We start from the raw sequence: 17,134 nt of genomic DNA, 5'->3' as shown, positions 1-17,134 counted from the left end.
CATTTATTTTGGGCTACCAAAAACTGAAGAGTCCCTGCCCGAAGGGCTACCAGGGATTTTGAAATTTTGAGAGCCCTGAGATATATTTATTTTTTTAATTACTTTTGTTTCAGCAACATTAAATTTAAAAACTGTACTTTTGAGTTAAAATATATATTTATAAGTTTAATAAATGACAAATTAAAAAGGCATGAACATTTTTTTTGTATCGAAAAAATATCGAACCGTGACACCAAAGTATCGAACCGAACCGAACCGTGAATTTTGTGTATCGTCGCACCCCTAATATATATATATATATATATATATATATATATATATATATATATATATATTTTTTTTTTTTTTTTTTTTTTTTTTTAAACTTACTAACCCAAATGTCTGAGAAAATAAGTTGGAATTGAGAAAACTTGAAATTCCAATTTTAAGGCCATAATGACTCAATTTTTTTAAACTTATAGATGGCAAAAAATTAAATATTATTTTATTATTTTAAGTGAATTAAGAAATTCTCCAACGCAATAATCACTCCTGACTGAACGGTGGCGCCGACGGACTGATACAGCTCGCAGCAGCCGTTTTAGGAAAAAGAAGAAAACGTTTACTATTTACTGAGGAACTGGCATTGGTTTCGTAGAAGCAATTTTATAACTCAAAATACACATTACTTCTCGTCAAACAGGTACGACAGCCGTCTTTATTGTTTGTATATATTATCGAGGTTGATAATACCTGAAATCCTCATTTGAGTTTATGAAATTAAAGTTGAAATCGAGCCTTGGTGACCCCATGACAGCTCAGCTTAGCAGCAGCAGCACCAGCAGGGCGGTCAGGGCTGCTAGCTCCACCTGCTAGCTAGTTAGCACAAAACCGTCAAGCAGCTCATCTTCTGCGCACTAACACGGCTAACGGGTGATGTGACTCTCTCAGAACAGCGTAAAGGTGACTAGCTGGGAAGTAGTCTTCGTAAAGTGGTCAGAGTTAAAGCTGTAAGGTGCTGAACTGATAAACCTGACTATGCACAGTAACTGTAATCTGCGGAAGAGGTGAGCTCTACCTAGACAGGCGGTCAGTCCATATGTTACTGTTAATGTTACTGAGTTACTGTTTGTCGTGCTAAAAACTTTCGAACATCATCAGAAAGTAGGGTTCAGCAGACCACGACCTTTTTGTCCCAGGTTATCATCTCACGATGTCTAATACACGTGGAGGTACACTCTGTTTTATAGTAATAACAACAAGTGCCCATTTAGACAGCTTACCATCTTCTTTAAACCTCGTTGATCCGCGTTGTGTTACTTTTATAGAGGAAAAATAGTGACTACAGATTATTCAAAGACATTTAAAATGCAATTTGAGGGTGCAAAACTTTAATAATCAAAAAATACAGTTACAGTCAAAGTGAAATCCTTCTATATGGTATCTGTCTCATAGCACTGCAGTATTAAAACAGCATGCAGGAGTGAATGTGTTGAAGGCATTTGCATATAAATACTTGTTTTAGGGTTCTTGTGGGTGTCGATGAGAACTTGCAAAGTGCAGTGTTATTGTAGACTAAAATTCATCTGAATTAGTACAGATCTATTCAGTTTAAATTGGGGCTGGGCGATATGCCCTTAAAAATTATATCATGATGTTTCAAGAACATTTGCTGCTGCTTCTTCTTCAGGTTGCTCCCTGTAGGGGGAAACCACAGGGGATCATCTATCGCCATCTCACCCTATTCCTTGCATCCTCCTCTTCCTCTGTTACAGTAGCCATCTGCATCCATGAAACTCTTCTGTGGTCTTCCTCTTTTTCTCCTTGTTTGGCAGCTCTATGTGCAAAACCTTTTATCCGATATATCCACTATCCGTCCTCTGCACATGTGCAAACCACCTCAGCCTTGTCACTCGAACAGTGTCTCCAAGCCACTCAGTTTGAGATGCTGAGTATTTCAAGACAGTTTGCAGTAATGATATTTATGATGAAAAAAACAACATACTAATTGTTTTATTGATGCTTGCAGTCAGGTGTATTTATAACTATAAGTAAATGAAGGGCATTCTTTGCCCTTCTTTTGCATCGAGTTCCTGTCACTGAGGATGTACTACCTAATTCAAAGTGTGAATTCACTGAAACAAGGTGTCATAATTATTTTTGGGTTTCACATCACCAGCTGCTTGAATCTCTTCCTTTATAGTCTGGTAGTACTTCACTGTGTTTTTCCCTCAAGTGGTGAAACAAGTTTGTTGTTTCCACCTTAAGCAGGAACAGTCTTCTTGAATACTTGGCTTTGTTGGAGCTCCAGTTTGACTAAATTGTCACTGAAGTCTTACATACAGCTCTTGCTCTCATATACAGTATGCCTCGACGTGTCTCATTGTTGTGTAGAAAAAAAAAAACATGTCCTTGGTGGGCACTAGTAGTTTTTCTATGTAGGAAATTATTGCTGTTTAAATGTAATACACTGAAATATTTACTACCTATAATATTTAATAACTCTATTACCTTGTAAAGATGAAAAGAAAGTTATGATGACCATTAAGCTGTGAAACTAAGATTCAAGGTTCAAAGTGTTTATTGTCATGTGTCACAAGAGAAAAAGGCATTCCTCTGTGCAATGAAATTCTTTCTTTGCTGTCCACCCACAGATGCTGATGAATATGTACAATAGAAATAGAACATATAAATACAAATAAATAAATGAAGACAGAAAAGGAGACAAAACATGGAGATTTGAAAAAGAGATGTGTGCAAAGGAGCTATAGCTTAATATGTAAGATGATGTAAGATAAATACATTAAAACCAAAAATGTTGCGAGAAGCCCTAAATAGCAAGATGTTATTTTAAGCCAGTGTTTGCAATTTAACAACTTAAGATTAATAGGAATGTTAATTGTGTCATTTTCAGAATATATTTGTAGGGAGAGATGAGGGAGGTGCAGAGGGAGGTGTGATGAAGGTGCAAAAAGTGCATTTAGCCTCCAGACAGTCATGTGACAAATTAAAGCAGAGCTACTGGTTCCCTTAAGGCTCTGCCTTCTTTAATAGTACTTGAGGTTGTGCAACTGTACCCTGAAGGCAACAACGTGCTGACAGTAAAACATGTTGAACTTGAGTGTGCTGGACAGATGAGTTTGGTAAAGTGGCCAACATCATGAAGATCTGCATATTAAATCAAAATAACAGTGACCAAACGAAACAAAAATACACTTGTTTGTGTGTGATGATGATACTGTTCATTTAAGTGTGCTGAAATTGCCATCTGCCCTTTTTTTTTTTTTTTTTTTTTTTTAAAGATATCTAGTCCCTAGAGCTGGGATCTTGGATGGAGTAAGTGTTGAGCCCCAATGAGATGACTGACCAGGGCAACAACAACCAGAACATCTCCCGCAACCCCTTTGCTGCCCTCTTCAGCTCACTGGCTGATGCCAAACAGTTTGCATCAGGCCAAAAACCTCAACAGCTTTCTACTCAACCACCACGTGAGTAGAATGATCACATTTCATACAGTATAAGAAGCAGTCAGAACATATCTGAAGTAGACTGATTTGTGTTGTGTGTTACTTTGGACAGAATCCCAACTTCTCCTAACATTGTCTGGAGTTAAAGTGTGTAGGCTTTGAGGTAGATAATCATAGGTCACGTCCTATTATAGAAGCCAGCTTGTCTGAGTGTGCTGATATGTAAAAGTTGATTATACTCTGTTGTGTGGACAGCTGCAGACACTGCTGATGACTAGCTATTCCTGGTATACGTTAATAAGGTCTGCTTGAAGTCCGCCCCAGGGGCACAGGTGTAGTTAATGCACATTGTAATAGAAAGTCTTGACAGATGACTCCACGCTATCACAAAAAAAATTTCAAGAATGGATCTTTCTGCTTACTGCCCAATGACAACATTTCTATCAGTAGACCCAAATGGACCTTAGCAACTGCATGCCTGCATCTGTGCATTTTCTGTAAATCACGCAGCTTCGCCCCAAAGGAGGATATCCCCATGCAACAGTCACAGCATTTGCTTCCAGAGTAACTTGTTTATCTCAGATGTTGATTTTTGTGATGAAATTCCAGGTAAGTTTTTCTTCTAGTGATTTCTCTTGAAAGCCGCTGCACACAGCAGGGTTCCAGTGTTACCTATGTATCACTTCATGAACAATAAGATGATTTTTCTCAGACTGTGTTTCCAAATTCATGTTATTTATACCAAAGGTCTTTGCATGAAAACGGTGCACCACCACTTCTGTATCAGAGATTATTTTTGAGAGTTTTCTTGGTCTTTCAGATCATCCTCTGTCCCATTAATTGCATTTCTTAATGACATTTCATACAGTGAAAAATGTCAAGATGGAAGCAGTTTTATGCCCTTCTATAACTTGCCCCCTGATTTTTAGCCATCAGTCAAGATCATTTTTAGATCCTAGAAACTTTTCTCGATTTTCTTTTTGTTCGAAAAAGACAGTTTTATCACCAGTTTGTAGCACGGATGAGATTTATCTATTTTTAAACTAGCCAAAATATTAATTTATTGGACTGTCTGTGCCATGCTAACCTGCTGCTTCATGTTTGGCTTTTGTATGTGCTTTCACAGTGGAGGACTCGGGTGAGAGCCAGTCGGAGTCAGAAAACTCGGTTTCAGACAGCGTTGATGACAATGACGACTCTGTGGCAGAGATTAGCCGCTCCTTCCGGTCCCGGCAGGAGCTGTGCGAGCAGCTCAATGTCAATCACATGATCCAGCGAATATTTCTCATCACTCTGGACAACAGTAAGTTGACTGTGATTTGCACGGCCCCTGGGTATTAACTCAGTATGGATAATATGGATCAAAACATCTATTCATGTTACTTCTTAGTATTGTTTGTGGTTTCTAAACTCAAAAAAGGGACAAAAAGGTACAAAATTAAATGCATTATATCAATTTTGAAATGACCATTCTTTCCCTCATCAGTTAATTTCAGACTGACCCACCAGTGTTGAAATTAGGGCTCTGTGAGAGTCATACCATAGAGGTTTCACTGCTGCAGTACTTCTAGCTCCTAATCCTGGCAGGCTGTACGATTTTTGTCACATGCTGATATGTAAACTTTAAACTTTTTAAAATTTAATTTGGGCTGTATCTGTGGGGCTTAAGCCCTACTAGGGTTGGGTGATTGATCCAGAGTCCAGTTATGCTAAACCCCCAATGGCATTGCCGATGACCAATAGCATTGCTGCTGGGTGGCAGTCAGAGGAGCTTAACATGCACCCATTATTTTAGGACTATCCACCCACCATATTGCACAGTGTGTGGCCGTGACACAGAGAAAAAACAAAAGATGGATGTGTGGAAGAGAAGCACACACACATACCAGGATTATACATCTCACTTCCAATATAAAGGCATGTTCAAACACTGACATGTTATGCTGATTGATTTAGCTTTACTGTAAGTAATAACTTGAGTGGGCGGATATGAGGCAAACGGCTAAAATGGTATTAGGTTATAACATTTGCTGGCTGTCCTCAGCCGTCTCCTGTGCACTTTCCTGGTTATACCCACACACGGCCAAGTTTTTAACCCACAGAAACACCAACAGGGGGGGAAAAACTTAAGTAGATGAGATAAAGGAGTGTCTCTGCAAATTCAGTCATGTTAAGCTCTGATTTAAAAATCAGCCCCAGAGTTAGAAATAATCCATTTTCTCTCATTTGATGATGATGATGATGGATCAGCTCCACACACATCTAATTCAAAGCAGGTCAAAAATGGTGGACAAACTTATGTGCTCGCTTGGTCAAATCTGTGTTGTAAGTGTGTTATATCTGGAGGGGAGACATGGAACTATAGCAATCCAGATTCACTATAATGTAAACCTCGTAATAATGACATCAATTAAATGCATCAGTGTGAAAATGATATAGAATTTGCTTTGATTGGTCAGCTATCACCAATACCTTTGAATACTAAATATCTAAGGTAGGACTATTTAAAACCTTGTGCGTGAGAGGCTTGTGCAGACTAAAGTCTTGCATGCCATATTGTCAGCTGATTTTCCTTCTTTTGATCTAAAAGGCAGTCAGGTGCTGGGTGATGAGTGTGTTTTTCCTAAATAGTACTGAGCTCTGTTATTAGAGGTATTATTGGATGCAGCACACTGTCTTGATTTGCTGTCCTGTGAGTAACAAATGACTCAGCACCTTTTAAGACAATATAAAAACCATCCCTACTGTGAGGTCTTATTGTGTGAGTCTCTCCACCACTGCTCAGGGATGAGTGATGATGTTGAGGAAATGTAGCAGTTATTTGTTGGACTGTTGATCTATTTCTCAGCACCAGTTAATTCAGTGCACGTAGTCTAAGAGATAATAAGTTGCCATGTGTAAAAACATCTTAATTGACTTTATTTTTTTATTTTCCCCCTAGGTGACCCTAGTCTGAGAGGAGGTAATGGGATCCCTCCTCGGTGTGTTTACCTGGAGGAGATGGCTGCAGATCTAGATGGGCAGGACTGGCTGGACATGGACAACATAGAACAGGTCAAATGTCAATAAAGTGTTTTTAATCTTATCACTTTTTTTCTTCCGTCTCATTTCTCACCTTACCGTGAACCTCTACATGTCTGGCAAAGTGGCTGAAGAAACCTCGTATTCCATCAGATGCAAAAACATTACATTTTGACGCATTGCATAAAAATTGATTTTCATAAAGAAAATGCCTGACATGAAGACTTCGTTGTTTTAGGGGCTTTCGAAATGTGTTGGTCAGACTGATTTGTGTCAGTGATGCTTCTTCTTTTGTCCTCCAGGCCCTTTTTAACCGTCTGCTGCTGCTAGAGCCGGGAAACCAGCTCATCTATATGACGTCATGCAGTGCTGTTAACCTGTCTGCTGACCGGGATGCTGGAGAGAAATGTGCCATCCCTTACCTTTTTGCTTGTTATCAGAGGGCTAAGGAAGAGGTAACTGTGTTTTTGTTTTTTCTCCCCCCTCTGCATGATTGTAATTGTCGCTCTTTAGTGGTACTATTTTTAGAGATGGCCATCTGTTAATAGAGTATTCTAAGTAATTGGAACATAAAAATAACCCACACTTTTCCATAATTCATTCACTTTCTTTTTATCTCACCTCCAGATCACAAAGGTACCAGAGAAGTTACTTTCGTTTGCTGTTCGCTGTAAGAATCTGACCGTTTCTAACACACGAACAGTCCTGCTCACACCAGAGATCTACATCAGCCAGAATGTCTACGAACAACTTCTGGACCTGCTGCTGGAAAGCTTCAATGGAGCACGTAGGTCATGGACTGGGCCCAACTGTTTTGTCTTGAGTTTTGAGTAAAGTTATAAGTGTTATGTGTAAAGTTTTCTGCCTAAATGTCTCTGCTGTGATTCAGATCCAGACGAAGTGGTTGAATTTGTGGAGGAGGTCATTGCTGGCCTGCTGTCTGATCAGGAGGTGCGGACTTTTGAGGAGGTTATAGTACCGGTGTTCGACATCTTCCAGGGACGTGTCAAGGACTTGGACCTGTGCCAGCCTCTTCTCTACTCCTACCTGGATGTTCTCCTCTATTTCAGCCACCATAAAGATATTGCCAAGGTACAGAGACAGACTTTTAGCGAATGTTGTGGTAATGTTGTGCACCCTCTGACAACAGCAGACGATTTTAAATCCTCTTTTTTCTATGTTCACAGGTACTCGTTGAACACATCCAGCCCAAAGACCCAGCTAATGGTTTGCAGTACCAGAAAAGCCTGCTGGGGACAGTATTCAATATATCCTGCTTGCTGAAAACCCCAGGTGTGGTAGAAGGGCACGGCTACTTCCTGAACCCTTCCCGCTCCAGCGCCCAGGAAACAAAGGTCCAAGAGGCCAACATCCACCAGGTAAACGCTTTCTTTTTCATTTGCTGCTCCTGATTTGTTTGCCTGTTTGCCAAACTGAAAATACACCAGAGTCAATGACCTTTTCTTCTCTCACTGGTTTGCAGTTTATGGGCCAGTTTCATGACAAGCTGCACCAAATCTTGAAAAACTTGCTCCAGCGGTCTGGTGAGACCCGCCACTTGCTGCTCACCTGGTTGGGCAGCTGCCTGCAAGCTAATGCTGGCCGAGCCAAGATCTGGGCCAATCAGATGCCGGAGATCTTCTTTCAGATGTACGCCTCAGATGCATTTTTCTTGAACTTGGGTGCAGCTCTGCTGAAGCTGTGCCAGCCCTTCTGCAGGCCACGTTCACCTAAACTGCTCACCTTCAACCCAACCTACTGCGCACTCAAAGAGCTGAGTGAGGAAGAGAGGAGGAATCGCAATGTGCATGCACGAGGTCAGTGTACTGGATGTCAGTGACCCTTATTTATAATGGTTTCAAGATTGTTAATTTAACACCTTTGGTAATAAATAAACTGTCCACTTTTTCTTATGTCAGGTCTTGACAAGGAGACCTGCCTGATCCCTGTGCCTCCCCAGCAGCCGATGGAGTCGGCGCAGTCCTACAGCCTTCTGACTGAAAACCTCATCCTCACACAACTCACCCAGCATCTAGGCTTTCACAGGTAAACACAGTCAGACAAACACAGATCTTTTCCATATAGAAGCTAAAGAGAATACTGAGACTTCCAACGTGTGTTATCTTGTTCCCATTGTGTCTGTGCACTTGTCTGCATGCATAATGTGTGCATGCAGACTCCATGAGCAGATGGTGAAGATGAGCCAGTCTCTCCACCGGCTCCAGGTGACGTGGCAGGAGGCCCAGCGAACAGGAAGCCCAATGTCGGAGCAGCTCCTGGAGCAGTTTGAGCGTCTGATGATTGTCTATCTCTCAACCAAAGCTGCCACTACACAACCTGCCATGCTGCAATGTTGCCTTAACCTACAAGCTTCCACTGCTGCTCTGCTCGTTCAGCTCAGTATGGGGAACCAGGGGCCTGAACATGTAGCACTCAGTTTTCCCCTGCCCTCCCTGCAGAACACGATGCTCTGCTATGTACCTGGTACGTCAGATATTTCACTATACAGTAAATACAATGGGGTGAAACACTCAGGTTTACTTTTTGTCATACTGGGCCAACATGTTCAGCCTTTTAATTTCTCTTAATTTTCTCAGGATTGAGTTGGATCAGGTGTTTTTCTTTCGCCTCCTTAAATTTGAAGGTGTGAACGTTGTGTTAAAAAGCCTTACCCCACTTCATAAAACGTCATGCAAACATCATTTTGACGGAATGTTACCACACCCCACCGGCATGTAATAAATAACATCACTGATCATTTAATTGCGTTTTTGTTGTCAAAGTTCAAGGTGTGAGTTTGTAAATCACTGCAAGCTTTTGTACATGCGATTCATTCACAGCAGACACTACAGACTGGTTTGAAATGACTGCATCTGTGCATGCAATATCGCAGTTTTTAGCCACTCATCTCAATAATATTGAGCATTTCACATGATAGTCATTAATCTGCATTTTGTCTGTCAGAGTTTTTTGCAGAAAATTTGGGAGATTTTTTCATCTTCCTTCGTCGGTTTGCAGAAGACATCCTGGAGACTTCTGCAGAAAGTCTAGAGCAGATTCTAAACTTTATTACTGTCTTCATGGGTAACGTAGAGAGGTCAGTGACCTTATCGACCATGTCTGTGATTTCAGTCAGATGAAATGAAGAGTCGTTCAGATTTGTCATGTCTTGTTTGGACAACAGGATGAAGAACCCTCATTTAAGAGCAAAGCTTGCTGAGGTTTTGGAGGCAGTGATGCCCCACATGGAGCCGGTGACCCCTGGTGCTGCTCAGCCAATCGTGTTCCAGAGAGAAAGAGTTTTCTGCTCCTATAGACACGCACCCCAGCTGGCTGAGGCCCTCATTACTGTGTTTGTAGACATTGAATTCACAGGTACAACAGAGTTTAGACTTTCTAGATTCTAAAGATCTGTAGGTGGAAAGCTGAAACAGCTGTTTGTTAACATTCCTGTTAAGTTAACTGTCAACTGTTACTAAGACCATCTGTGATTAAAAGAGCTCGGCTTGGTGAGGCGGTGTATTATTTAGGGTCTTTTTGTGAACAGTGAAGAAGCTAGGTTTTGTGTGCTCACCTGGACGTGCTCTGCACAACAAGATAAAGAGATAAACTCTGAAGTGTAAGCAAACAGGAAGGAGCGCTGAAACGTGCGGGGTTTAAGGTTTCCTCTGGTCCCCCCCCCCCACAGGTGATCCTCATCAGTTTGAACAGAAATTCAACTACAGAAGGCCTATGTATCCAGCTCTTAAATACATGTGGGGAAAAGACAACTACAGAGAGAGCATCAAGGTAATGTTGATGTTCTAGATATAAATTTCAGATGTTAGATGTGTGATGATTGTACTTTTTAGCCATGCAACATGAAATTCCTTGGTTTGACTTTTCTTCTGCAGCCACCTCACGCTCTCCTTCGCTTACATTCGGGCTTCAGTTTTCCTCACTTCTAGTAAGAAGCAATTCACTCCGTGAGATAATGTGGTCAGGCATTTTGAGCGCAGTTTACCTAATGAATTTTTAAAGCAAGACAAGGAAATCAGGTTTTCAAAAATTCTATCGACTCTTCTTTGAAGGCTCCTATTTTTTGTTTCTTTTTGTTTGATTTTGGTCCATTGCACACATCAATCAAAAGTGAAGAAGGGTGTAAGGTGGCAGCATTTTTTCCCCTTCCTCTTTCCCTTCCTGTTGATAACTGTTGCAAACTTAGTTGTGGTTGTAGTGTTATGTGCATATAATAACACATCATGTTGTAAACTGTTGGGTGTGTTTGGAAGGAAAAAAAGACTTAACCTTCATTTTACTGGGGGTTAAATCGCACCTTAAAATGGCACGACGTAGTGCTGCTCGCATCTTGTGGTGATCTGCTCTGCCAGCACTGATTCCACTGAGTGGAAAAAGTCACACAAGGCGGGGACAGTGTCGAATTCAGTCAACGAACCACTGGGGCACCTGATTTACTCTCTTCTCCACACTATTCTCTTTATAAAGTGCTCTACACACCCCATCATTACGGCCAACAGGTGGATTTTCCTGTTTCAGGGGAGCTAGCCAGCAATGAAGAACCACTTACTGCTTAAGAGACAGAGTGAAAGTGGAAAGTTTTTCCTTAGTTTTTTAACATAAAATTAATTGCTTAACACTTAACACATGCTGGTATAAACCCTTTTAACCATGTAGTCATAATAAGGGAACAAATGGATAGTGCATACCTGCAAACTGGCATAAATGTGTTTAATTTAGTTTGGTATGTTTTATTTCAGCATTTGGCCAACTATGCATCTGAAAACCTGGAGGCCATGAACCCCCCTCTTTTCCTCAGGTTCCTCAATTTACTGATGAATGATGCCATCTTCCTATTGGATGAGGCCATTCAGGTGAGACCGTGATGTATTTTGACTTCACAACCTTCAGCCTTGGTTCTGTATTATGTGATGTTTTCTGAACATTGTTGGAATATTATTCTGACATTATACAATATTCTGATGGTGAAATCTAGTTTAATCTATCAGTACTTGTCATCTACTGCATATCTCTTTCTAAAACGGTTCTATAGTAGCATCATTATTAATAACTTTATTGTTTTTAAAGATATTTTTGATGTGATTTAGACTCCGTTTTTCAGCTGAATCTTTTTTCCTCTGTAGTACCTAAGTAAAATCAAGATTCTGCAGCTGGAGAGGGATCGAGGGGACTGGGAAGGCCTGGCCCCTGATGCCAGAAGAGAGAAAGAGTCCAGCCTGCAGATGTTTGGACAGCTGGGACGCTTCCACAACATCATGTCCAATGAGACCATTGGCACACTGGCCTTCCTCACCTCAGGTCAGGCAGAAAAGACCGCTACACATCCTTTCCACTACACTCATGAACCCATTTAATTGTTGTCCTCATCCATTCACTCTGATTATTTCTGCCTTTTGCTTTTCTTTTTTTTCTCTTTCTCAGAAATTAAGGGTATCTTTGTGCACCCATTCCTGGCTGAGAGGATCATCTCCATGCTTAACTACTTCCTGCAGCACCTGGCAGGCCCTAAAATGGGCGCTCTTAAAGTCAAGGACTTCAGTGAGTTTGACTTCAAACCTCAGCAGCTCGTTTCTGACATCTGCACAATCTACCTAAACCTGGGGTATGTTTAAAACATTCTTCTACAGAGAAAAATATCAGTTTCCTTACATTTCTTTAATTGTAATCCCTGTTAAATCTGATCCTGAAACACACTGTTGCTTTGTTTCTCCAACAGCGATGAGGAGAATTTCTGTGCCACTGTCCCAAAGGATGGGCGATCGTATTCTCCTACTCTTTTCTCCCAGACCATTAGAGTATTGAAAAAGATCAACAAGCCTGGGGATATGATTGTAGCTTTTGGACTCCTCGCTGATAAAATAAAGGTATCATTTTACTTGGAGAGGCTACCAGAGTAATAAAAGACGACATCTTTAAAAATATTAATAGTACAAATCTTTTTAAATTATGATTCTAGAGTTCAGTTGTGAAAAACATAGGAGGTACTCATGAATGTTTGTTTCCATTGTGCCTGTATTTAGTCTCATGCAGACAGACAGCAGCAGGAAGAGGAGACATATGCAGATGCTCCAGATGAATTCTTGGATCCCATCATGTCCACCCTGATGCTGGACCCTGTTCTTCTCCCCTCTTCCAATGTAACAGTAGATCGCTCAACTATAGCAAGACACCTCCTCAGGTTTGTTCCTTTTTACAAAGCCCAGAATTGACTCTGTCCAGAAAGTACAGTCATGTAAAAAAAAAAAAAAAAGAAAGTTTCTTGTGAAAAAATGAGAACACCCTCACCCTGCTTCCATGTTCCAAGTAGCAGCTAAGTGCTGCTAATTAAAAGCAATTGACTGACTGATCATAAGCAAGCGTGGCCGCTGCTGTAAAATGAGATGTTTTGGCAGTTTGTTGGTCTGAAGCATTTATAATGGTGTGAAAATGTGTTTGAACCCTTCTTGATTTCCTTTTTTTGTATGTTTGTCACACTTAAATGTTTCAGATCATCAAGCAAATTTAAATATTAGACAAAAATAGCACAAGTGAACATCATATGCTGTTTCTAAATGAAGGTGTTTCTTATTAAGGGGTAAAAAAAAAAATCTGAACCTATATGGCCCTTTGTGGGGGGAAAAAAGTGATTGCCCCTCATGTCACTCGTGTCCTCCAAGGCCTAATATATTGTGAGATTTGAAAACGATCCATAAAAAGTTGTAGGGTAAGTCAGTAAGTTTTTACTGATTTTTCACATTTGGTATGACCTTGACTCAGTTTTCAACAAAATTAAATCACACTGAGCTTTTGTGATGGTATCTATCATCTTGTCTACCATCACACAAAATAATATCTTGAAAACTGTAGATGCTCCACTGCTAACAAACAAAAATGAACCGATTATTTACTCCTTCCCTTTAGGGGGGAAAAATTAACAAGTATGGTTTGTTTGCAAGGGCTACCAGGAGGAAGCATCTTCTCTTTAAAGAGAACATTGCAGCAGAGCTTAGGTTTGCAAAAATGCATCTAAAGAAATCACAAGACGTCTGGAACAATGTCTTTTGGACAGATGAGACCAAAGTGGAGATGTTTGATCATAATGCACAGCGCCAGGCTTGGTGAAAACCAAACACCTCATTTCAACTGTCAGGCACGGTGGAGGAGAGATGATCATTTGGTCTTGTTTCGCAGCCACTGGGCCTAAGCATTTTGCAGTCATTGAGTCAACTGTGAACTCCTCTGTATATCAAAATATTATGTCAAATGTGAGGCCATCTGTCTGACAGATAAAGCTAGGCTAAACTGGGTAATGCAACATGACAATGGTGTCAAGCACAGCAGCAAATCTATGACAGAATGGTTGAAAAAGAAAAGAATAAAGGTGTTGCAGTGGACCAGTCAAAGTCCACACCTCACCCTGATTGAATTGGCGTGTCATGACCTTAAGAGAGCTGTACATAAACAGATACTACAAATTTTAAGGCGCTGAAGCAAAGTTGCACAGAATAGTAGGCCAAACTTCCTCTACAATGCAAGACACTGATAGTCATACAGAAAAAAATGATTCATTAAGTTATTGCTGTTAAAAGTGGCTTTACAAAGTGGCAATTATAGGGTTTGTCTTGTAAAAACCTTATTTTTTTTACATGACTGTATTCTGTTTGGATGATCTCTACACTGTCTGATGATTCATCTGTGAGATTGCCCATAACCATAACCTATATGATCCAGACATATGTGGATGTTTCTTTCCCTCTTCCGGTGTGATAAAACAGAAGGTTGACTATACCTGTGTGAGAACCTTGTTCACATACAACTGTAAATGATTAAGCCAACTGTAATTAATCAGTTGAACAGCTAAAACACTTTGAAGTCTGAAGATATGCTGGGCTATTTTTTTGTAACTTTTTAAAAAAAAATTTGTTTAGGGTTTTTTCTTTTTACTGGTTTTAAATTTAGGCCTAATTTAGTTCTTTTAACACATTTAATCTGCATCTGTATGTCTCCTGCACCATTTATCATGCCCTCCCCACACAGAGTAACTTCTTTCCCCAACACACATACAAGCCCACTGGTTAATAGTTGAGAAGATGCTCTAACAGCAGCAAACGATACATTAAGTTCTATTTTAAAGTAGAATCGACAGACAGAAATAGGGAGATGATGATGGACCAGTGCAGCCCTTCTCCACACACATCATTTCAAAGAGGCAGATGTACAAGCATGACCTTAATTATACATGTGTACACAAGCACATACATCTCTGTTGCAAGAGCGAAGCAGGCTAGATTTAGCCATCTAATTAGCCATCCATACATCCATTTTCTTCTGCTTAAACAATTCAGGGTCATAGGGCGAAAGGCAGGGTACACCCTGGACAGATCACCAGTCTATCGCAGGGCTAACAGACAAAACACCATTCAGACTCACAGTCACATCTATGGCCAGTCACAATTAAGTTAAACCGTGCATTTCTTTGGACTGTGGGAGGAAGCCAGAGGAGCTAGAGAGAATCCACGCAGATGTGGGGAAAAAAAAGCAAATTCCATGGATGGATGGAAAATGTGTTCATCTTTATGAAGTTGGTATATAGAAGTCATGACCATTTATTAATTGTGTCTGCCTTTTAGTGACCAGACAGACCCCTTCAACCGCAGTCCTCTGACAATGGACCAAATCAGGCCAAATGATGAACTCAAACAGCAGATCTTACAGTGGCTGGAGAAGCATAAGCAAGAAAAGCTTCAGTTGGGGCCCAGCGGCTAGCCCTGATCTCACTGTGACAAACAGCGTTGCCTCGCGCTGTTATTTTTCTTACCTGGCCGCACTTGCTCCTTTGCTTCATGGCAGATCCACAGTGTGCTTATTTCTTTGGATTTATTCTGACTCCTCCAGTCCAGCTGACACTGCATTAGCCTTTCCCTGCAGCTTCCATTCTTAATAAATTGTCCGTGTGACAACAGTCCTGGCAAACTGTAGCCCACCTGCTGGTAACAACTTCAAAATCCATACACGGTGGCTGTTTTTCCTCCCGTGATGCTCTATTGAAAACACTAGCAGAGTGATACATCCTTGGGTACTGTGTTAATGAGTTAATATAGTCAGAAATATCTGTTCAGCAGCACTTTAATGTACTGTACATACTCCTGTCCAACCACCTGGCCCTTTATACCGGAAGGTAAGTATTTTTGTCATATTATCTAACTTCACTTTCATAAAGAGTATTTCACACACTGCCTTTCAAAGTGCTTTAACACCCAGTATGTTTGCACTCTTGGGTTCAATCGCAACTTGTAAATAGCATTAAAAGTGAGGCATAGCTGAGTCTGAATTTAATTGTGTGTATGACTTTTATTTCATTGACTAGAACATAGGGTTACTTGGAGGCTTTCAAAAAATAAACTTAATCATTGTAATTAGACACGTGTAGCACTAAACAGTTGTTTGTATTTAAAGATGTATCGATAAGGCTCTTCAGATCTTCAAGCACCTGTCTGTAGTGAAGCACTTATTATCTCATCAGGATTATATAAGACCAGCCAATTAAGGTTAAAGGATAAAGACCATATAGATAAAATGCACCAATCTGAATCATATTTTAGGTCTCAAAGATGTCCGATTGAATATTAAATCTCCTTAAATATTAACTTTAATCTGTTCTGCTGTGACAGAGCTGTTCATGGATATTACAGCTGACGTGTGAAATCTCCAGGGGGCAACTCAAACAAGCAAACAAAGCCAGCATTAAGAAAACATTATTTACAATTTGGCACAAATGGATAATTGACTCTTATTTAGGATAGCTTTTTTTAGAGAATAAAGCTGCTGAAAAATAACTGCTCATGCCTAAAGAGGAATAAAATCAAGTAAGAGAAGGCATTTAGACAACTCGGGCACTATCTCAGAGTCTTTTATTGGATATTTAATTTTTTTTTTAAAAATGTACCAGCTGTTCTATTTCTCATCAAACAGGCAGAGAATATACTTCTGGGGGAAATAAACATGACTGATAGTTCAGTTAATACCTACAAATGCCTAATTTTAGTAGAAATACAGAGCAGCAACATGGTTATCTATGAGTGTGTTGTTACGTAAATTTCTTATTTGAGTTAAATCAAAGCTTTGGAACACTTATCTTAACTCTTTACCCCTTTAAAGCCTACTAGGAGTAACCCTTAAAGCTCTTTTCTGAACTGAGTGATTTCTGTCATATTTCAGGCCTGAATGACTGAGTTTGCATTAGGGCTGCCACGATTAGTCAACTAGTCACGATTACGTTGACTATCAAAATCATCAACAACAAATTTTATAGTCGTCGCGGCGTTTGAAGCTTTTTAATATCCTGAAAGATGCAGGAATAAGCAGACTGAAACAGAAGATGCCAGCTGCCGTTAAACGCCGAAGAAGAAGAAGAAGAAGCTGTCTTCTGTATCGTAGCTTTGTCCAAATTCAGAGACCACATCCTTCTGAGGCCGATCACGTTACGACGACACAATGAAATTTGAGGACCCCTCCAAATGCGTCCTCCTTTTCCCCAGATTTGAAGGATGGGTCGGGTGTATGCTTCCGGCCCAACCTATTCCAAAATTCATACTATGGCTCAGCCAATTCCAGTTTCCAACAATGGCGGCAGCTACTTAGTTTTAATGTTACTCTTTCTGGGTCACAAA

The 17,134-nt window shown here is 40.3% G+C and overlaps 1 protein-coding gene across 2 annotated transcripts; it reads left to right on the top strand.

Annotated features, from left to right (window-relative positions):
* Nucleotides 1-564: 564 nt before the first annotated feature.
* Nucleotides 565-16,806, top strand: ube4a (ubiquitination factor E4A (UFD2 homolog, yeast)). Of its 2 annotated transcripts, none has more exons than XM_040009089.1 (20): nucleotides 565-682; nucleotides 3,282-3,467; nucleotides 4,573-4,749; nucleotides 6,388-6,500; nucleotides 6,770-6,922; nucleotides 7,095-7,254; nucleotides 7,357-7,559; nucleotides 7,655-7,846; nucleotides 7,951-8,284; nucleotides 8,387-8,513; nucleotides 8,644-8,951; nucleotides 9,432-9,564; nucleotides 9,652-9,842; nucleotides 10,156-10,256; nucleotides 11,225-11,338; nucleotides 11,609-11,783; nucleotides 11,907-12,087; nucleotides 12,202-12,349; nucleotides 12,506-12,663; nucleotides 15,095-16,806. In XM_040009089.1, the coding sequence occupies exons 2-20, from the start codon at nucleotides 3,338-3,340 to the stop codon at nucleotides 15,228-15,230; spliced, it is 3,234 nt and encodes a 1,077-aa protein (XP_039865023.1). In that variant the 5' UTR covers nucleotides 565-682; nucleotides 3,282-3,337; the 3' UTR covers nucleotides 15,231-16,806. The 2 variants fall into 2 exon arrangements, with proteins under 2 accessions (XP_039865023.1, XP_039865024.1); XM_040009090.1 differs by lacking the exon at nucleotides 565-682 and adding an exon at nucleotides 690-1,046.
* The last annotated feature ends 328 nt before the right edge of the window (nucleotides 16,807-17,134 follow it).

The sequence above is a fragment of the Simochromis diagramma genome, unplaced genomic scaffold (genome assembly GCF_900408965.1).
Source record: "Simochromis diagramma unplaced genomic scaffold, fSimDia1.1 OVJJ01000344.1, whole genome shotgun sequence".
NCBI lineage: Eukaryota > Metazoa > Chordata > Actinopteri > Cichliformes > Cichlidae > Simochromis > Simochromis diagramma.
The sequence above is the reverse complement of the archived record's forward strand: the minus strand, read 5'-3'. Positions and strand labels throughout refer to the sequence as shown.

Bases quoted from the DNA above. Each gene is read 5' to 3' on its own strand.
- ube4a (XM_040009089.1), top strand. From the start codon at position 3,338: ATGACTGACCAGGGCAACAACAACCAGAACATCTCCCGCAACCCCTTT. The intron at 6,501-6,769 runs GTCAAATGTCAA...TTTGTCCTCCAG, and splicing joins ACATGGACAACATAGAACAG to GCCCTTTTTAACCGTCTGCT. The intron at 11,339-11,608 runs GTGAGACCGTGA...TTTCCTCTGTAG, and splicing joins TATTGGATGAGGCCATTCAG to TACCTAAGTAAAATCAAGAT.